The 23,415-nt window shown below is 30.7% G+C and overlaps 1 protein-coding gene and 1 pseudogene across 1 annotated transcript; both read left to right on the top strand.

Moving 5' to 3' along the window:
• Nucleotides 1–11,404: 11,404 nt before the first annotated feature.
• On the top strand, nucleotides 11,405–12,475 carry OFP13 (ovate family protein 13). Its single transcript, XM_021440938.2, has one exon. The coding sequence runs from the start codon at nucleotides 11,546–11,548 to the stop codon at nucleotides 12,221–12,223; it is 678 nt and encodes a 225-aa protein (XP_021296613.1). The 5' UTR covers nucleotides 11,405–11,545; the 3' UTR covers nucleotides 12,224–12,475.
• Nucleotides 12,476–17,139: 4,664 nt separating this feature from the next.
• LOC110426056 (T-complex protein 1 subunit gamma-like) lies at nucleotides 17,140–20,889 on the top strand (annotated as a pseudogene).
• The last annotated feature ends 2,526 nt before the right edge of the window (nucleotides 20,890–23,415 follow it).

The raw sequence follows: 23,415 nt of genomic DNA, 5'->3' as shown, positions 1-23,415 counted from the left end.
ACCTACTATGAGAACTCCATTTGGTATTTCACTTAAGTCTCTATAGAATATGTTCTTATATGATAGTTATGCAACTAGTCCTTAGACTTGAGATACCAAGTTATCTTGAACGAGGAATGACATACTTTAATTTCACTCCTACGAGTTTGGAAACGAGTAGATGCCTAAACAGGGGGTTTTTGAGTATGCTATGAAGCATGTGAAGGTGCATAAGTGGTCAAGAGAGGATTCATCACTCCAAGTGATATGAGGGGATATTTCTCACTTGTTAACAATTCTTGATTAACTTGTATAAAGTCTTTGGTCAAAGCATGATGAATTTGAGAAATTGAATTTGAGGAAAGTTAGTTTCCTAAATTCATAAGGTTTGTCATGAATTATGAAAACTAATATAGAATGCTATAAGTAGACACCGAGCCATGCTTAATGACATATCCGAAATATTTAATGAAAGGACCATATTGCATTGAGAGGCTTATCACTAAAGGGCATTGTCAAATTCTTTAATTGACTCCCTAACATTTGGGTGGTCGTGATGTATTGCTAGATGCCACTCATGATCTATAAATATAAATCAATTATCAAATTGATATTTGACTAGGATTTAAATATATTGCTAACATGTTAAAAGCTTAATGGGTTTCACACATTAAGTGACATGACTGAGATTAAATAAGGATAATCAATTAAGTTGGACTTAATTAGAAAAGATCAAATTAAAGTGAGAAATTAATTAAGTTCTGAGAGACTTAATAAATTAAAACATAACTGTTGTATTTAGGGTTACAACTTAGTTTGGCTATATAAATATATTATATTAGTAAACTAAAACTCTAAACCTCTAACCACTTTTCAGCCACTTCATAAAACAAGAAAAGAAAATAATTTTCTTTATTTGAAAAAAATAAGATTCAGTAAGAATATTTAGTTTCTTTGTTTTAGAAATAAAACTTGCTAGCACAAGTAAAAAAATCTAACCTTTGATAAGGTCTTATTCGGTCATTGTGTGAATTACTGTTAGAGACCAAACACTTGGATGGCTGAAGATTTGACAAATCCTAAAGGTGAAGAAGTAAAGATTTTGATTTAATTGGCTCTTGATTATGATATCTAGAGTAAAGTATGTAACTTTTAAATTTATGAATATTTATAATTAATTTGAAAGTTACATGAAAAACACAACGTTGATCTTGTAAGATTTGACTGTTTTTTTTTTATTAAATGCTAGTTTATTTTTTTACCGCACTATATTTTTAATTTATTGATTATTTTTATATTTGAGTTTGAAATCAAATCTCAGCAGAACTAACATTATAGGCCCCTTCTTCCCTGCATCCATTGTGCCAACTTTTAACTTTTACAAGGCAGAAAATTGTGAAGACTCTATTGTAGAAACAATTGCTCATGCTTTTCGATGGTTCTTTGTATTTCTGCTCACATTGAACTTTTATAACTGATCATACAAACAATTATAAATACCAAATCAAATGCCAAATGCCTACATTTTATATGTTGTCTAAAATCCGTACAAGCGGCTTCATCTTGAAGGCCAAAACCCATAAGGAAATAAATGATGCGGGCGGCTCTTTCTATATTTGACTTGAGCCTGCTTGGTGGAAACTAAAAGTGTTGCAACACCATCTTTTATCTACTGCACTGGTTTTAATCAGCAGATCAGAGATGGCAATGAAAGATGAGAGACTGAAATTACGACTTGAGAGCACAACATATATAAAACAAAATTGTGGCTTTTTACAAGGGTTTCTCTGGCATGATCCACCTAAGAGAAATTTCCAAAACTTATGATTTGCTTTTTCATTTTTTCTATAGTAAAAAGGGCTATTTTGTTACAACAGGCCACTTTTAGAGAAGTTGCCCTAAGCAGTCATGAATTAGATCAGAAAAAGACTACTTTCAAACGTTGAACTTCCTATAATAATTTTACACCGCGCTTGCAACATGTAAGCTTTTAGTGGTAAGTGAACCCTTCTGCCACAACATATAATTAAGGAGTAGTAATTGGTGAAACAAGGCAACATTATCAAGAGAACAAACGTAATTGGTGAAAGAAGGACTCAAGTCCAAACCCTTCGCCAAAACTATCAATAACTAAATAACCAAATGCTCTTTCAGAAATTTGGTCCCATTGACCATAATCCTGGATTCATCCCTGGTGAAGGCTGACAAGGATAGCAAAGAATTGAAATGAAGTTAAAAAGTGGAACTAAAAAGAACACGATAAAAAGAAATGTAACTGAAGTCAGAGGCTGAAACCAATAAATAAGTGAACCTAGTCATTTAAGTTCAAACTAGTAAATAAGCATGAGAAAATCAAGTACCAGAATAATGTATCCACATGCTAGGAATTTCAGAAGCTCCATTATTGGTTCTGATATTGACTAACCATCATTCAATTATAGATGTCTCTCATCATTAACGTTCATATCCAAATTGCTCAAGCTTTCACTGCCTGTAAGGAGGAAGAAAAGAGGAGCTCTGAAGCTCAATGCTTGTGACAAATAATTTCGTTCATTAATATTCCAAGGAAAAAAAAATCTTGAATTTAGTTTTGGAATATTGTGTATATCTGTTGAGAAACAATGACGAATTAAGTATCCTGATGTGCTACGTTATGCGATATATCAAATCATGGCACCTTATTTTGTTGGCCATATCCTCCTACCACAGCTTTGTGTACAAAGATGTTTGTCGCATCCATTAGATTAAAGCAAGGTAGCTAGTGAGATGCCACAAGGGCCAAGTTTGAGAGCTAGTCGCCAATGATAGAGAGTCGACGGAGCATGTGCTTTCGTAGATGCCTTTCAGCCAATGATAAATCTGGTACAAAGGAGACAGTGTGACACAACAGATCACTTCCAACCATTTTCTCTTCAACCAAAACATTATTGGGACTGTGGGATGATATTATGATCCCATAGACCGAAACCAGGGATCACTCATTTGCACCGGCGAAGATAAATTTCACTCTTATTTTTACCCACAGACTGAGTAGGAGCAGGCTACTCTATTGAGAACTCATCTTTTCAATTAGAGATAGCATATGGAGAGGTGGCTGATCTGTGGGGGGGAACTTTCTTCTGGTTGGGCCAAATTCGAACAAGATTCCCAATCCAATGAGCTACTGTGCAATTTCTTCTGGAAAGTTGATTGAAGCGTAATCATTTTTGTTTGAACTGGAAAATCCCAAGAATGAAATTTAATATCAAACAATACGGCTAGTTAAAAGGATAGGTGTCTGCCGTTATCGTTTAACAAAAATAATATTGGCATAAAATTAAACGTGTTTCTTGGCACCAGGTCAAAGAACAAGCAGTACAAATGTGGCCAAATGTTGGACCGGTGTTCGTTAACTGTTGCGAGTTTAAATTACTTCAGATTCAGATCATCTTATATTTAAATTATCTTGAGTTTGAATACCTTAAAAGTTAATTTAAATGTTATTTATATAAAATTGTATAAAATATTACCCTAACATTTCAAACAAAAGAAAAGGAATAAAAGTAGAATTCCATACAAACTCAAACGATAAAGCCAAAAGATAAAAAGTTGCATTTGCATGAAAAAAGCATTGCAGTCCACATGTAATATAGTTGAAATTGAATAGCTATAACTGTAACATTAGTCATTGCTTTATTTTCATAAATAGGAAACAGGGAAAAATGAAAAGCTCCAAACATATGTAACAGATATATAATTGAAATGCTGGAAGTACGCTTATCCACATTTTACCAAAGGAAAGCACATGGGCATGGCGTTCCCAGTCATTGTTTCTGGATTCCCTGTGTGGTCGTTGTTCACGGTACCCCACCGGGCCCCAGTGTTAGCCTCTCATGGTGGCAAAGGAAGGGTTTTTTTTTACAGGAAATGCAGCAACATCCAGGGGCCCCGTGCTCAACGTGCCAGCATTGGACGCAACAGATCAGCCAACGAGAACATCTCTCACCCTATGGAGTGCCATGGTTGTCATATAAAGAGTCTTCCGACAGCCGAAATTGTCTACTCTAGCTAAGATATTTAGAATCAAATCAGAGTAACCCTTATCTATTGATCCATTTGGCTGACAGTTTTTGATATGCACATGCCTGATGTTGACTAATGTATTATTATTTTTTTAAGTATTGTTTTATAAAATTATTAGTATAGAACAGCAATGTCATGTGGATATCTGTTAAAGAAATTTAAAATGAATAAAAAAGTTTGAATTATTTTCAGGTTTATGATGTTTTAGAAAACTTGATTTTATGACTCAAATATGAATGTAGTTAAAGCAATGGCAAAGTTAAAATGGTGGCCGTCTTTCAGTTTTTTTAATTTATTATTATCATTAATATAAGTAAAAAAATTTGAAATATATAAATTTATAATTTTATATGATTATCATTTAATCACCTCTCATATAAAATTTTAAATCTACTACTACGTTAAGGAGTTTTCCTTTTAACAAGTTTTCCTTTTAACATTATCTTGAGTTACACAGGCTTAACCTTTTCCCTCTTTCTCAAGAAAACACGTCACTAAGCTCCATTATGTCATTAAACCAAAATATCCCCCTGCTACTCAACACACACACACACACACAAGTAGTGAGCGAACATATCATTTCTATAATGAACGTGCTCTTCCCATCATGAGTCTTCCATAAAGAACACGTTCTGCCTAAACGTAATTTTTCCATAATATGCAATAAGCACTTTCTACCCTACCACTGCTAAAAATCATTTCCTACTTGGTGTATATATATATATATAAGAGCTTGGCAATTCAAGAGACACATTAGAAATTCACCAGATTTCCTTTTAAAAACTTTATTTAAGCTTTTTCCAAATATTCTCTATCTACTCAACTCTTTCCATCATATTCTCAACCCTATTTTGGCACTACACTTTCTCCACGTGTTCCGTAATTTGTATTTTTCATCGCTTATCATAAAGTATTTAACATTTCAATGACTACTCTAATCTTTCTCTTTACTGTCTCTGGTGCATCTCATTTCTTGTGACATTTCTTCTTTCCTTACCAAGAGAACCCTCTACATCCTCTACATCCCTAATATCGTTGCTAGTGATCAACATTCAGAAATATAGTTTTTGATGTGAAAAATAGACTAGAATTTAAATAGAGGTGTATAAAAAATAAATGTTTATATATGTATTTTTCATTATTTACATAAGTGGTATAATTATTCATATTTTATATTTGAGTAATAAGGCTTGGTGAAACTTGGAAATGTTTTTGGGAGTGTGCATTTCGTGAGCAAGAGGTAGAAAAAGCTTATGAAATCAAGTGCGTGAGATTTTTATTCAAAATTATGAAATAATAAACTCAAACCAATAGATTCTAATACATTGTTTCACAGATAAAGCATATAAATTTTTTAAAAAAGTATTGAATAAGTTTTGATATTTTATTTAAATATGTATTCTTACTAAAAGTTATGATAAATTTACATTGATTAATATTATTTATCAAATTTTGGATGCATACAACATTTTCAATTAACTTTTTCCATATTATTAATTTTCTAATTAAATTCTATTAATCTATTGATTTTGATTTTCAAAATTAATTTTCATTTAATTGTTTTTATACAAGTTTTAACTCATTTCGTTTGAAAACTTGCATCCATTTGCTACACGGACTGCCACTAAAGAAATACAAGCTACCCTCCTTTAAATTTATATCATTTGTATTGTTATGGACACGTTTGATTTTCAGATCCGATAGAAACAGCTATTTCATGAGAGTAATAATAATTATTATATAGTTTGGTTAATGAAATTGAATTACCATTCTGATATTATTTCAATATTTTGTTAAAAAGTTAGTTCTCAAATAATAAAGGAATAAGTAATAAAAAGACCAAAAAATACCCTTTCTTATAATTTAAGGTTTTTAATTTAAAATGTTTAATTTTTTAATAATTTATTCACAATATTAATAAATTTTGATTAAAAATTTAATACAATTATTTATTTTTATTTATTTCTCTAATTTCATAGTTTTAAAAATTAAAATATTTTTATTGAGTTTAATTTCATTTTATTTTGGCATAATATTTTCTAACCCTTGAATTATGCCGAAAAGTTCAAATAAACCTTTATTTTTTTAATTATATTCAATAAAGTCCTTATATTTTTATTTTAGACTAAATAGGATTTTCTAACTAATTAATTATCATTAATCAAAATGACATATATCATTTATATCCACATAATGTTGACATGGCATGTTGGCTTACTGTAGTGGAAGATAAGATTGTCACGTGACCATGTCATTATGTTACATTAATATGCCATGTCAATATTTACTATAACAAGTCAAAATAACATATTAGTCCCACATGGCATAAAATGATAAATGTCATTTTTACTAGCAGGTGTTAGTCAAATGTTAGTTATGAAAGTTTGTTTGATTTAAAATAAAAGTATAAAAATTTAATCGAATATAATAAAAAAAAAGAACTTATTTGACTTTTTGTAAATCGTTCAAAGTTTTTTTTAAATATTATGGTTTTTTTTCTTTTCACTTTGTTGATTGATCATTTGAGATACGGTTGACATAATGGAGCACTGATATGGTGCTCCCCGTGGCCGATATTATGAATCTGTCGAAAGACGATGACGATAGATGAAATTTAGAGAGAGAAATGGAGTGGCAGACAAAGTAGAGAGAAAGAAAAAGAGGAAAATGGAAAGTTTTTTGCTAGTGATAGGTTTTATTATATATAGGGTAGTAATTTGACAAAATGGTTAAGGATATTTTTGTCCAAAATATTTTAAATTTGTTCCGTGGCTTGTGGAATAATTGTTACTAAGGGGATTAATAATAGTTACTCCAACTTCTCTTGAAATGACCATTTCATAAACTAAACAAAAGAATAAGGAAGGAACAAAGAATAGGATGGAATGAAATAATCATTCTTCAACTTTCACGAAAATGGAAAAAGAAAGAAGGGGTTTGCGCCAGCTGTTGACAATATTTGAATGGTGTTTTGAATATGTCAAATTATGTGAAAAAAGATGTAATTAAGGATCGAGAAGTGTCCTAAATCCAAATTAGTAAATAAATGGGATGCAAATCTAATGGTCGAAAGGGAGTAAATCAATTTGACGATCCTCAATTTTTGAGTTGCATATCATTTTAGTTTCTATAATTAAAAAAAAAACTTATTACTCCTTGTACTTTTAATATTGTAATGCGATGATTTTAATAACTTTAAATAACTATGTTGTTCCCTTTCCCTTATATCAAAGACTTAAAAAAAATCCTATTCCATGGACAAATACTCCTAATATAGTCCAACAAATAAAAAAACATGTAAAAGAACTCCCATGCTTACACCGAGCAGACCCTGATGCACCCAAAATAGTTAAAATGGACGCGTTAGAACTATGATATGGTGGGATACTTATACAACTCAAAAAGAAAAAAGAGCAAATAGTTCAATACATTTCTAGGCACTAGACTCTAGCCAGGTAAAATTACAGTACTATAAAAAAGGAAATTTTATCAATTGTTTTATGCATTTCAAAATTTCAAAGTGATTTATTAAATTAAAAATTTCTTTTGCGTATTGATTGTAAATCTGCCAAAAAAGTTTTACAAAAAAAGTACAAAACATTACATCAAAACAGATTTTTGCTAGATGGCAAGTAATTGTAAGCATATTCGATTTTGATATTGAATATATCAAAGGAGAGTCAAATTCATTACCTGATTTTCTTACAAGAGAATTTTTACAGGGAAAATCATACCACCAAAATTGAATAATCCACAAAAGAAAAACAAGAAAGAAAACCAAAAAGCCATCTTCAGAAGAAAAACCATATTATTCTGAATGTGGTTACTAAGGAAACTACCCAGAATAAATCACCGACACTTAAAAAGCCCCAAAATTATTTCTCTCTTACAAAATATCTGATATCATATCAGTTTCACCCTTTTCAGGACAAAATACTACCCAAATTAAGAGATCGGAAGGACAAAGGAAAAGAAATAAAAAGGGAAGACCCTCCAATTCTCAGCCAAAAACCAATCAGATCATGGTATGAATTTGAATTTCATTTGTTTTGAATTACATTTGCATTTGTTGGTGAATGTTGCTTTTACTATTGTCTGTCGGTGCAGATTCTTTCTTGTGATCTTTTACTATATGTCGGTGCTGCTTTTTACTGTTGTTTGTTGGTGGATGTTGCTTTTACTGATGTCTGTCGGTGCAGATTCTTTTACTTTTTATCACCTTTTGTTATCAGCATAATTTTCATAGAATTTTACGGGCAGTCGTCTTTTTAATGTCTTTTGGTAAGTTCCTCGGGCTATCTGGTGCCTTGCCAGAGGGAGTCTACTACTATACTCATTTTTTATTTTTCTTTCTTGTTGATGGAATATAGTCTTCATCTTGAGAAAGGTCAGCAGTGGTGTTGGATGAAGTAGTGCCTTCTTCTTCCTGTTCTTCTTCTGAATCTAAGGAGCTAAGCATTTCAACCATGATCCTTTTGTATTCAGTTTTTGTCTTGGCCTGGGCAAGTTTTGCACTGGCATTTGACTTGGCTTGAAGAAATCTGACATTTTTCTATGAAGTCTGAAGATTTTTGCATAATTTTGGATTCTTTTCGAACCATGTCAGCAGATATTGGAGATTATATTTTCTGTCATTGAATTTATCCCACCATTTTGTTTTGAATGTCCGAATGACCCTCGAAGCTCCAGAGTGAGGATCAGTATCATAGGAGTAGTCCCATGACGTAATCCATGAAATAATTAGTTTTGAAAATAAGTGAATAGACACATGCAAATTTGCCTGATTTTCCTTAGGTTGGAAATTTTGAGAAAATTTTTCATATAATTAATCAATTTTTGGTGGAAAGATTTCTCTTAAATGTCCGAACTAATTCCACCAATGAGAAAACTAGATTGAAATTTTATATTAATTTTCATATTTGAAAAACATTAACTAAAAGTGTCGGTTATATTTGTTGTTAAAAAGAAAAGTATTAAACTATGCTTGTTGGTAATCCCAATAATTAAAAACGGGGCAATGGTCAACTATTGATGAAAAATTATTTGAAACTTTTTTAAAATGATTTAAATTTTCTCCGCAGTCTATGGGCCTTAGAACTTTCAAAATTTGGGCCGTGGAGTAGGTTATCAAAGTTGGATAATGCTATCCCTGGAAAGCCTTTGTGATGACTATATGAGCATATTCATGGTAAAACCCTTCTTCAATTAGCAGAACATTTTGAGTATTTCTCTTGCAGAAATATTGATTTTGGCTTTTCTGAGAGCTTGAAGATTAGGATTGTGTTTGGAAAAGAGTTTGAGTGGGAAAAATATTTTATAAGTCTTTGGGCTTTGGCTTATGGAGGATTATTTCCTTTTCCTTGGATTTTTGCAGTGCTGAGATAGTAATTATATATATATATATAATTAATTACATGTGTTTATCAAGTGTTTGACACGGAAGGTCAGTTGATTTTTAACAATCATATTTAATAAAAATATTAATAAAAGGATTATTTCGTTATAATATTGGAAGTACATAAAATCAATAAATTACTTTTTAAATTCTAAAAACCAAAATGATATACGCTCATGAACGTAAATTACTTATTCGAAGGTTAAAGAAGGAGTGGGTTAAAGGAGCAGGAATGGTGATTCGTGCTATGCTTTTTGGGTTTATTTGGCAGAATATTTAATTGGCATGAGTCATGGGACAGAATAAGGAGGAACATGGAAGCAAAGCAAACCTCATAAATGAGACTATCTTTCAATGTCTCAATCTTCTCCCTCTTAATTTATGAGAAAGGACAAGTGTGTGTGATTCAACCGTTGCTCTTTAATAACTCACATGAATAATATCTTCTATTGATTTTTCCATTTCTTTCCACAAACATTGAATTATTCGAAATACCCATTATGTCCTTTCTAAAGTAGTATAATAACCAAAAAGGGTCTAAAGTCAAAAGCCATTTTACACTTGCAAAACTCTACTACTAATAAACACATTGCCTTATATCTAATATGAAGGGTTAACAGAGTTATTATGCTTGTATCGCCTTTCACCTCACAGCATAAGAACCGTCATTTTAGTTTTAAATGGCTTGTGTGGAGATAATCACTACAAAAAATATGTTAGGGTTTTTTTGTTTCGATTGAATTTTTTCTACGAAAATTTTTTGTTTTTAGGTTTTATCTGTTGTAAGGCACTTATGAAGGTCTTAATCATGTTTTCATTCAAAGTCATGAGAAATTATCACATTAATTATCAACAATTGTATTAATGCAAAAATATTATTATAAATAACATTTTAAAATGTACTTTTAGAACACTCGTTACGTATTTATTTGTATTGAACGATTATTCTATTCTACTTATATTCTAAATTCAAACAAATTGAAACATGTATTTAGTTCAAAAAATGATTTTTCTTTTTTGAAAGATGGTTCGAACAATGGTTATTCCAAAACCCATTGATTTCATGTTCTTTAAAATGTGCTGAAAATTAGGATGGGAAAATGACATGTATTCAGAGGAGTTTCATATTGTCCTAACTTGATATAAGGATGAGCCGAGGTGGGTTTAAGGTGGGTATATATAAAAAATCATATATTTTATTGTCTAGTTAATTTTTTTTATTTATATATAGAAATATTTATTACACTGTATTTATTCATAATTAATTAACATGTAATTTATATTTAAAATGTTTTTTTCACCAAAATTATATTAAAATCATTCATTAAAATAAATTTCGTGTCCAGTAGAGTTTGATGCTAAGTTATAAATGTTTCTCTCGACTTGAGATTGAATATTAAATCATAGAGCGGAGTTAGGTTTTGAGTGAGTAAAAACCTACCCACCGTTATCATTCCTATGGAATAGGAATACACAATCCTAAGATCCTTTTAAAATGACTATTACCAACCATCAGAAATAGTCAAAAAAAATTTAATTAACTAAATATCTTTAAAATAATTTTTTATTCATTACATAAACCAAAGTATAAAATAATTATTTTCTCTCTATTTTAATGCTCCATATCTTTTTTTTATTTCGTTTCTCAAAGCAAAAATACACTGAATGTTTTATAACAAGCCAAGCCAGTATCTTTTCTACCATGTAGGTTAGACTTCTAATTAATCCTTTTTAAAATATGGTATGTGCCCTTCAGTTACAACATAAAGGGAACAGCTAGAGTATATAAATGATCAGTTTTATTTATAATTAGCATAAAAATATGAGTTGAACAAAATATAAAACTGAAGTTGCCAAAAATACTGTTATGTTTTGTTATTCTGAGGGTGGACATTAAATGCTATTGAATTCGACAAACTTGAATATTTAATATACACATGATAGGCCCTACCTGCACGCCATTTCCTTTCCATCTCCCCTTTCATCTCCTCACCTCTCCTCTAAAACTTAGTCCTTCAACTCTATCTGCTCCCATTAATACCCCAACAACCTAAAAGACACAGCTACTCACAAACCAAACCAAGAAGAAAGAAGAGAAAACCCATTTTAATGGGCAAGAAAATGAAGCTCCCTGCTCTATTCAAGCACAAAGAAGCAAGGGAGCCCTGGCAGTGGCCCTCATGCAAGCACCCCAAGACCCTTTCCTTCCGAGCAGGAGATGATGTGTTCAAGACTGTCAACTCAGTGTTCTTTGAACCCATCGACGGGGTTGAAACGCCGGAGTCATGGTTCACAAACTCCCCGGAGTCGGCAAGCTTTTCCACAGAGTCAGATCAGGAGTTCGATGGGGAGTCATTGGAGATGGTTGTACGGGGCGTGCGATCAGAGAGGCTGTTCTTCGAGCCTGGTGGTGACACTAGTTCGATCTTGGAAGAGGCCAAAACCGGAGGACTTCCATTCAAAGAAAGTGTAGTTCTAGCTATGGAGTCCGCTGATCCGTACGTTGACTTTAGGAAGTCCATGGAAGAGATGGTGGAGACGCATGGGCTGAAAGATTGGGAGATCTTGGAAGAGTTGTTGGGGTGGTATTTGAAGGTGAATGGCAAGACCAATCATGGATTCATAATCTGTGCCTTTATCGATCTGCTTGTGAGTCTTAATCCTACTTCTTGTTCTGATTCCACTAGTTATTCTTCTGCTGTTTCTTCTTTACCTTCATCTCCTTTGTGTTCCACTCAAGGAGATGATAACGAGATTGAAGAGGAAGAAAACGTTCGTTTGCCTTAGCCTTTCTTTTGTAGTATTATTCCTTTGTGTATATTATTGCTAGTAGTACTAGGTCATCAAAAACTACATAGTAGATAAACAAAAAGAGATAGCACAGCACTTCATCCCCTCCCTCTTTCTCCTAATTTCCAATGTATTTTAGGCTGCATTTTGTAGGAACTCATTGGATTATGGTAATTACATGAGATGTAAAATCATTTATGTTGCAGCTGAAAAATATTTCCAACTGTCTTTATGGAACTGTTCTTGGAACATGGCAAGCACCTTGTTGGAGATTTTCCTAATAACCAAGTATATGTGTGGGGATATCAGGAATAGTTGTTCTCTATCTTCTGCTGACTATTACTAATTCTCTCTATTAACCAATTGGCAATTTTACAAATGCAATTTAAAGAGGAATAACCTCTGTTTTTATGTATCATATCCTCCATGGATAGGTAGCAATCTTTTAAAGAAAAAAAAAACCTCTGTTTTTATGACTTATTCCCAGAAAAACTAACTAGTCAATCTACCCTTTTTTCTTCTTCTCTTTTCCAATGTTTCTCCTAAAGGCAAAGATTAAGTCAGTGCACTGTTAACTTAAAGTAATAAACTAAGAATAATTATTGGAATATGATGTCATTTGTAAATTGTAAATTTCATCCTTGAGATATATTTTCACATTTATGCATGTTTATATATAGGATTTATATAATTTGATATGCTCAAAATACGGGAGATCCCAATACCCATGTCTTTACTCCAATTTGAAACAATTTAGTCTCTCGATTTTGAAAATTACTCTAATTTAGTCTTTTCTCTTGACAGCGTCTAATTTAGCTATTAAATATGATGGCATTAGCACCACGCCAATTGCTAACGTGGCATATTTTTGCTGAAGTGGTGATGTGGGATAAAGGCATACTTATGTGGCAATGCCTTGTCATCTTTTAAAGCATGTTGAAGCCACATGGCATGTTAATAGGTTACCATGTGGCATGCCAAGAGATAGACATGTCACTCTTTTCTTCTCTAAAATCTAATGTGCTCTTGTTAAGGTTCAAACCTAGGACTTTTAGTAAAAACACTAAACCCTTTACCATTATGCCTAAAACCTTACTTATACTCATTTTTACTCTTGTTTTTTTAAAAAAAAAATTACATCGTTTTGGAGTCTTTTTACACTACCCAAATCTCTAGTTATAAAAGCATCTTTTTTTTTTATTTTTTCTTTCCCTTCTCTTTGTCTACCTTTTCTTTTTTTTTATAATTAATAAAAATAAGGCTTTAGACATGATGGTAAAGAGATTAATATTCTTACTAGAAGTTTTGGATTCGAACTTTAACAAGAGCATATCATATTTTGAAAAAGAAAAGAGTGAAGTGTTAATCTCATGGTGGTGCCACATCAGCAACTTAAGTCTCAATGTTGACATGGCATTGCCATGTTAGCATGGTAGCCTATTAACATGCCATATGCCTTTATCCCACATCGCCACATTAACAAATATGTGACACATCAATACTGACGTGGCATTGACATCATCATATTTAATGGCTAAATTGAATGTCGTTGGGAAAAAGGACTAAATTAAAATAATTCTTAAAATCAAGTGACTAAGTTACTTCAAATTGGAGTAGAGAGACTAAACTGAACAAATTACACAAGTATAGAGACCTCTCAAATATTTTGACGAATTTGATACATTTTCAATGTATAAATTCTAAATATTATTAATTGCCTTATCATCTATGTAAAAAGGTAAAAGTTCAAAATTTTTCTAAATAAATTTTTTTAAGGATATTAATATTTCTTGAAAATTTTTAACTTTTAAATTTATTTATTAACAATATGGTAACACTTGATTCACAAATAGTACTATATTAAAATTATACACCGATAGTACTATCAAATATAAACCGTGATAACATTCAATATGCATGAAGCCATAGTATATCGTAAATTTGGCATTAATCTTTGCTATGTACTAATCCATGGGTGCACTACACACTAAATCCTAATCACCTCAAATAAGGAGTTCGAAACTTGATTGAGGCTAAGTTAAAGATTGACCCCAAAACTCTTATATTAAAAATATGTTATGTGTCAATTCGAAAAAACAGAAGTAAAGAAAAATGTTTTTCGAAGGAATTCAATTTTTGAAAATTTTAATTAAGTTTAACTTAATTATAAAGTTTAATTAGAGAGTTTAGTTTTTATATAAAGCAAACACTCTCAAGAAATCATAAAATAAATTGGTAATATCTCATCTTAACTGATAAACTATAAATAAATGTTAATGAAAAATACTATTATCCTAAATAAATAATAAATAAATAAAATCCTATTAAAGGTTGCAAACTTGATTGGAACTGTGAGCCGCAGAACCAAATGTTAAAATATTTGAACTTGGCTGGGCTCATTTTAGGCCTGTTCGCGAGCCTGACCCAGCTCATACGAGGCTCCATATAGGATTTTCCTAGTTGGGGTACCTCAGATCATTAAATTATTTTATTATTACATAATTTTTTAACTTAAGTTTATAATAAATTTAGAATTTAAAAAATACTAACATAATATATTTAATACTAAAAAATAAATAAAAAATTAAAAAAAACAAACTGCACTAAATTAAAATTTTAAAAATATCAATTAAATTTATCCGACTTGACGTGATCCTTCTATAATTAATTTACTGTACGACAATCTTTTTGATTGAATATATTTAACAAATTAAGTTTGACAATAGTAAATTAATATCTTATACAAATATTAAATGCGAAAGGTATAGTAACCTTATAAGATTAAAACTAGGAGTTAATACATTAGTCTAGAACAAAATCACACAAACAATCACAACTTAAAATTTTTCTATTTGTATAGAATTTTTCAAAGAGAATTGATAGAATTTAAGAGCTACTATATATATACTCTTTGCTGTTGTTGAGTTATATATATGGCTTAAATCAATCACAACCTTCCCGTTAAATCAATCACTCCAATCCTTGCTAGTCAAAGAATCTCCTTGAGGTGAAGCAGCTGATGCATAAAAATATTCATAAAGATAGATATAAGCATTTTGTTGGAAATTATAATGCAAGAAATGCTGGTGGAAGAAAAGAAAATTAAAGCTTCTAAAGATTGCAAGGTGCGATTACTTTGCTTCAGCTGTGCCAAAACACCCCTCCTTTCACAATCAACTCCGACATTAGGTCTGTTCACTGCTACATCAACAACCACTTTTCTTATCTTAAAATTTATTGGTCAAGCACTACATGATATATTTTTGGACCATCCGAAATCAAGACATTTGGAAATTTCAAGGCTACTAATGTTGAAAGATGAAAAAAAGGTTGGTCCCAGTCACGAGGGTCTTTGAAGAGAATAGACCCAATGCTCTTGGAGGAAATTAAATGGAAAAAAGCTAAAACGTAAGTTATAATCTTATGAATTTAAATACTTCTATCCGTTTAAACTTTTGAGACAATTGATAATTGTTCTGCACATGGATTTGTGGAGAATGTGCATGGCAAGTGGCAACAATAATTTAGATGGTTTTTATCTCCTAATCATTGTTGTCTCTTTAAATGATTATTTTGCTTAAGTTATTATTTTTTGGTAAACTTCACATAAATCTTTTGTGGTATGATATTTTCTTGAATAGCAATGTAACGTTATTTTTTTCTTGTATAAAACTTTGTACTTTACTTTTATTTACAAATTGGGCAACGAGGTTAAAATTTTATTTTAGTTTTTGTAAAAAGATAATAAGAATCTTTTTTGATATTTTAGTTTTTGTAAAAAGATAATAAGAATCTTTTTTTAAAAATCCATTATCTGATAATATATGTGAATGGTAATGGAGGAAGCACTTAAGTCTTTGATGGGAGGAGTTTTGCTCATAAAAGAAAACCTATGGTTCCTAATATAAACCAAGTTTTTAAAAACATCTTATTACCATCATTGTGAATTGCTATTTGGGTTGAAAGAACTCATAAAGGAAAAACTTGAAAAACTCGTGAAAAAAAGCTTGATGTTTGCTATAGTTGGAGATTAGTGTTATAATCCTACTTGGATGAGTATTTGGTAAGTTAATCTATCATAATTATTCTTGTTTAGAACTCTTGTTAGTAATGGTGAAAAGTTCCAATTTTGATAAAATATCAAATATTGGCTACCAAATCTTTCACCAACGAACGAAAGTACATTGCTATTGTTGAAAGTAGTTGATATTTTTCAATACTTATTTATTTTTGCTTTCGTTGTGGTTTAGTATTTTTATATGTGTACATATAAATATATATATATATGTGTTAGGGAATTTTAACATGTAGTATCAGAGTTAGAATAATCCTTAGCTAGCATATTTGATGTGTAGTTCTAAAATTTGTATATTTACAATTTTTTATATATTTCTAAAATATTTTTTAAAAGTTATTTAGAGAATTATGAATCAAATGCAATTTTGATATATATTTTTATCAAATTTAAAAATTGTTTGAATCTTATATAACATATGTCTGGGAGTATTTCGTCTGTTGAAACAAATAGATTTTTGTTTACATGCTTGGAGCATGATACTACTTTTTAATTAAGTTACTGTCTATCTCATACTTAAGCCATTTATATTATTTAGGCTCAATGTATTAAAGGATTTTTGAGCTGGTTCGATTAAACTGTTTTGCATTCATTATTAATTAGGCTCTATGATTTTATGACAAATTGGGTTGCTTGTTTTTTGTTCTCTTGATATAAAAATAAACAAATATTGGGCTTATTCTATTTATGTGATTTGTTTAAGTCAGAATAAACAAATATTGTGCTTTTCTATTTATGTGATTTGTTTGGGTAAAATAAACAGATGTTGGGTTTTATTCTATTTATATGATTTATTTAAGCTAGAATAAACAGATATTGGGCTTTTAAATTTATGTAATTTGTCAACCCACGTATTATTCTTCTTGATTGTCCTGTTGAGTATAAGAAAGAGGAAAACCAAACAAATGCTGAGTTGGTTAAAGAAGAAGATTGGGAAGTCCTATTGAAAATGGAAGAACAATGCATTGAAAACCCTTGCATGCAAATTCTGAAATTTAAGTTAGACTTAGTGATTATAGAAAATCGACTTAGTCATTTGGCATGCCATTATATTAGTAAGGTTGGGTTGGCGTTAGTGCAATTAGGAGGGTGAGAAAGACAAATAATAATAGAATTGCTAGGGCATTCGAAGCTATTATTGAGAATCATTGGTAATTCTATGATATAAGTTATTTTGCCACATTTTGATTATTAAAAATAGCTAAATCCTTGTATTTGTAAGTAATTTTAAGTAGTTTTTTAAGGTTTTTGTTATTAAGTTTAATACATATTGAAATATTTTAATTTTAGTAATTGTAGCTCAACTTTATGTTAAAAGTCCTAATTTGAGCCATCGCTAATTTAGTCTTTGTTTGGAAGGTGTACAAGTGCATAAAACTTTATGGAGGCGAACAGAGCAAGGATGATTAAGTGTAGAATTTTCTAAACATGTTATGGCATTTTGACTATAGCTCTTTCTATAGAACTCCAAATGAGATGATTTTTAGACCAATAAAAAGATAAGGGGAAGGGCAACAACATATATATGTTTATCACTTTACCTAGTTTGGATAGAATCATGGTCAAAATCCCTGTCGAGCTGAGAGCAGTATAGTAGTCACATGGATTGAATAGGATGCAGTATTGTGAGCATAACTCTCACTCCAAACGTCCAATTGATTTAATTCTTAAGCCATTGGAAATCTAAGAGATAGGGCTACAAAGTTATGTTACCAATTTTCCCAGTTCAAGTAGGATCATAGGGAAAAATCATTAAGAAGCCAGCATTATAACACTAAAAATACTTTTAGGCTAGATTTCAACATAGAACAAGAGCCGTAATTCTCGACGAATTTTCCAAAATAGGTATTTTACGGGATTTTGAAAGTTAGGGATTTTGGAGGCTATTTAAGGGGCTTTTTTTCGAGGTTTTTTGGAGGAGGCAACAAGTAATTTCTCAGGAGAAAAAAAGCTAAAAACAAAGCAAGAAAATAAGAGAATTTGAAAGAGAATCAAGATCACAAAGCTTCAACTATTAGTTTTCTTGTTTTATTTTTGTGTTTTTCTTATTTTCTTTGATTTGGATTAAAGCCTAATTTTCTTTCGATAAAGTTTTAATTAGATATTATGAGCTAAACTATTTTCTAGGATTATGGTGGATTTCAACATTTAATTTGAAGATTTGTTTCTCTTTTATTTACTATGAATGGATATAGTTTTGTTTATTCAAATTTGCTCTTAATGCTTTTGATTGTCTAGTCAACAATTAACTGATTTGTGAATCAAATTGAGACTCGATAGGAAAATTTTAAATTAGACTAAGATTTGAATGTTATATGTTCAAGTCACGTAGGTGATTTGATTCGCGATTCGGATAAACATACACCAATCGCCATACGTAACCAAATTAGAACACTAGCTTAATGAACCATATTTAATTGATTACCATAGACATATAGTGACTTAATTAAGTTAGGTACTTGTGCAAGCCTCTCAACGTAGACTTGCACATAACTTTGGATTTTAAGTTAGTAAAACCACCCATGAATGTAAATAATAAGAGAAGCTAATATCAGATAAAGTGTCGAATGACCTCATAATCCTAAGTTTTAATTTACTGCCTTTCTCCAGTAAATTTTTAGTTTTTATTAATTAGTTTAGTGTTTAATTAAATTTAATTGCAATTATTTTTCTACAAAATTGAGTTACTTGAACAAGATTAATTTGGCATAATTTTAGTACTCAGTGAAAAATTAAGAGCAAATCTCTGTGGGATACGATTCTAGACTTACTGTCTATATTGCTTGTTCGATACGTATACTTGGTTGTGCATAATTGACAATGATCGTCCTAATGAACTGTAAGAATCTAATGTTGACCCATGTGCTAGGCTATTTAAGGTTAAAAAAATTGAGAAAGAGTTCTTTGCATTTATTGCTTATTGCAAAGATCTAAGAGCTTGTATTGTTTTGCTAAGAAGTGTTAGCAAAGATCTTCCAAATGAAATGGAAAGAAATTTGCAAGTTAAGTGATTTATGTGGTACTTCCTCTCTTAATGGGATTGTGTTTCAAAGCTTGTTTCAATTACAAGATGTCATGTCTATTGCAAGAAACATAATCAAGAATCTAAAACTTGTACCTGGTGGTGGTGCTATAGAATTAACTATTTCTACCATGTTGAAGTAGAAGAGTTCATTTGTTAAAGGAATAGAAAAGGTGTTTGACACTTTGATGCGTCACTTTGGTTGGTCTAGAGATATATGATTCTGAATACTAATCTTCCTTAATTTTCAAATTATTTCCCACCTTTTTAGAGATTTAGTTGTGTAATTTCCTAAGTTTTTAGTTATTAGTGTGTTTATATTCACTAGTTGTGTAATAGTGGCCCTATGAAGTTGCTGCTATTGCTTTGGAGCCATACAATGTACTTTGGCATAGAATTGTGGGTTTAGGTGATTCAAATTATGACTACTCTATAAGGAAAGGTATGAATGTTACTAGAGTACAGTTATATGCTTTTGAAGATACAGTTACTCATTTTAGTTTCTATTTTCTCAAATTATGATTATCGCATGCAAATGGTGAAAATGCTTGGATTGGCATAAATGAGGACACTGATGCCATTGTGGACATGAAAAAGCAAAAGGTATGATTATGTTTGTACTTTTTCGTTAAGTAAATTACATTAATGGTCCTCAAACTTTCATTAGTTTTTCACTTTATTTACCAAAACTTTTCATTGTTGTAATTTTCATCTAAACTTTACCCTTAAGATATTAAATCAGATGACACTATCCACTTCAGAACCATATAAGGAATTTGTAGCCCTTTTGAGAAGGACAAAATGGTTATTTTTTACTAAAAAAAGAATTGTTGGAAAAATTACTCATTTTGGTCCATCATTTGAAGTTTTAACTATTTGTATTAAAAATTCTATCCCTATAAGACCCTTTATTCCACTCATTTCGAGAGATTTCTCTATATCTTCAACTCCTATGGCTATGTTTTTGTACATAAAGGAAGGCCCGACACTTGTGAGATAAAATCGAGAGTTTTGGATAGGATTATTTTTTTCTTTTGCTATATAGGAGGAGGAGAGAACAAAACAGTATGATAGAAAAAACATTGTTGTAGGTTTCATTAACATCTGTATGGCATTTTACTTGGCACTAAAATGCTTCAATTGCACCCTTACTAACATCCCTTTGATGGCAAGACATAAAAAGTAAACTTTTAATGAAGGTTCTAGAAGAAAATTGCAACAATTAACAATTTAGGTGTGAAAGTGAACTCCAGTGGAAGTTTAAAGATAGAGCATTTCTTGTTTGCATTTCTCATTTATTTTGATGTCCTTGTAGCATGTGGGACAAGTTGATCAGTCTTTTGTTAATGAATCATTGAAAAATCCATGTATTAGATTTGGGATGCATACATTGTGAAGGCACAAACCTTTAAGACAGCCATAGAAATTGCTTGTATGCTTCTAAGAATCGATGACATTGTAAGTAGGATTAAGAAAAAGCGTGCTCCTCGAGCTAACTAAGCTCCATCAAAACCTAAGGTTGAGACACAAGCAAATCCAGATGGAGAGCAAATTCTTCAATATTAGAGATAGCTGACTAGTTAAATTGACTTTTTTTTTTACTTAGTGTCTGATAGAAGTTTGGGTGGCCTTTCAACAAAGGCATATGCATAAAGACCTAAATCCCACAGATTGTTATGAACATGGAAATCAAAAGAAAGCTTCAATAGCTGAAGTAGTCTTGAACTAGCAAACTCTGAATGCAATTGCACAAAACTTAGTCTTATTGAGGATTGAAAACAAGATAGATCAAATCAGCGAACATTTTGATCAACACCTCATGACTTTCCATAATATTATTCTAAGGATCCAACAAAAACTTGTTTACACTTGGCCAAGAAATTCAACAGATCATTACCATGGGATAAGGTTATACACAAACTATAGTTGGAAGAGAAGTTGAAATGAAGTCTAAAGCTCTAACTTGTAGATCTTTAGAGACAACTCCAACAAAAAAAAAATAGGTGCAACAACAACAATAAAGCTACTACAACCTCAGAATGTTTGACTCCTACATTTCTCCACCATAACCAACAACCTTAATACCCTTCCATGCACTATTACATCTATAAACTCATTTTCAACTAAGAATAACATCAACACTTGCACCAATTTTCTCAACACCAAAACCATTTTTCACCATATTGAACCTCTATTTACAAAAACCTCCATTTGGAGTAAGCTCAACAGAAAAATGGGTTTTAGAATTCAAGCAATAACAACCTCAACAACTGCTTGAAAAAAAAAAGAAAAGAGAATAGAATGTCCAATTGAAGTTCTTTTTCCACAACCCACCAAGCCAAAAACCTTTACTCCAAACCCAATTGCTTTGAGCCTAACACAACCATCACCATCTATTGTTCAATTTTCTACTCATGCAAGTGCACGTATAACAAAGATAATATAGAAATGAGTAGAGATAATTGAATTAATCCTTATTGCTAACTATTAAAATTAGCACACCCTAATTTTATCTAAACAATTAAAATTAAAAAGAAAGATTTGAATCTATTAAACTAATAACAAAAACAAAAACTAATCTAAAATCTATTATCAAATTAACTTCTAGTGATTACCAGACCTAAGATTATGATATCTCTCAATACTTCATCTGAATATTATCTCTCTCTTAACTAAATTTAATGGATCAAGTTGCTAACCTAGAGTCTTAAATTATTTATAAGTCTTTATCGAGTTTTTCATAAAAATACCTCTTCCAATTAATTTACTATATGTCTAAGCAAATTATATTGAAGAAAGATTCATTAAGTTTGCGCTCTAATTTTAGCCACGCATGGCTTATAAGTGTATATCTATCCTATATGCAAATCAAACTACCTAATCAACTAAGTGTGTTTGATCATACGCTATTTTATTCAAGGTTTACTTAAATCTCCTTTGTCAAAGTTTAACCTAGGCTTCCAATTCAATCTAATTGGTGACCAGTCAACTACAAGCATTAAGAACAGAAAAAAATAAACAACTTAAATCTGTCAAACATAAATAAAAGAGATAAATAATTCAAACTACATAATGAGTTCAATCATAATCTTATATTAAAAATTCAGTTCTCCATCAAGTCACATATCATCATTGAATAAAGTTTAAATAATTAAACCAAAACCAAGAAAATAAGAGAATAAAAGAAAAGATAGAAAAACTCAAGAGTTGTATTCTTGATCTCCAAATCTCCTTGAATCCTTCAAATTCTTTTTAGCTTCAATGGCTCTGTGGCTTGACTCTCAGTTGTTAATCTAGTGTTTCTTTGTTTTCTCTTCTTAAAAGTTTTTCGAAAGGTTGTTTTTATAGACTTTGAAGTTAGGTCAAGTTGGGTGAAAGAAGAAGTCAATTTTAGCTATGATTTCCTCGTCAGACAATGTGAGTCGCAACCTTGCCTAATTAATTAACAGAAATCGTAATTGCTTTAAAATTACCACAGTATGTCAAATTTAACAAGATTTTTTAACCACCTTCTAGGCCGAATTGGGTGATGTGGAAAACATAAAAGTTATGGCTTTTTCTCTTATCTTTCCAATGTTATAAGAATTGCTATATTTTGAGCTTTCAAAGAAAGTTATAACCAAAATACCAAAATATGTACAGTGGAAGTTTGCACCTCAAAATTGCTCTTCTTCTTTTACTAAAATTCTTCTTTCAAACACCTACAAAAGCATAAATAAATCAATAATAACTATCTTATTCACATTAACACCAAATTAAGTATGAAATTAACTAAAATTAGATAGACTCACTTAAAATAACTAATTTAAAATAATGAAATAAAATCTACTAATTTCTATGTATTACTACAAGAACTAAGCTAAGTTATTATCAAAATTAAGTTCAAATAACTTTATATCATAGAGTTATCATACCTCCAAACTTAATATTTTGCTAGTTCTCGAGCAAAATATAGAAAAGGTCCTAACTTATGAAAATCAAATTTAGTTAATGAAAACTAAAATAAATATACAACAACAACAACTACTACTACTAAAAATAAAGTGCACCAACTCAATGATTCTTCTTAATTTCCTCAAAAGTATGTCTATC

The sequence above is a fragment of the Theobroma umbraticum genome, unplaced genomic scaffold (assembly GCF_002168275.2).
Source record: "Theobroma umbraticum cultivar Fairchild unplaced genomic scaffold, ASM216827v3 scaffold_12.1, whole genome shotgun sequence".
NCBI classification, from domain to species: domain Eukaryota; kingdom Viridiplantae; phylum Streptophyta; class Magnoliopsida; order Malvales; family Malvaceae; genus Theobroma; species Theobroma umbraticum.
This window is presented reverse-complemented; position numbering and strand designations above follow the sequence as displayed.

Excerpts from the sequence above, each read along its gene's own strand:
- OFP13 (XM_021440938.2), top strand. The coding sequence starts at position 11,546 with ATGGGCAAGAAAATGAAGCTCCCTGCTCTATTCAAGCACAAAGAAGCA.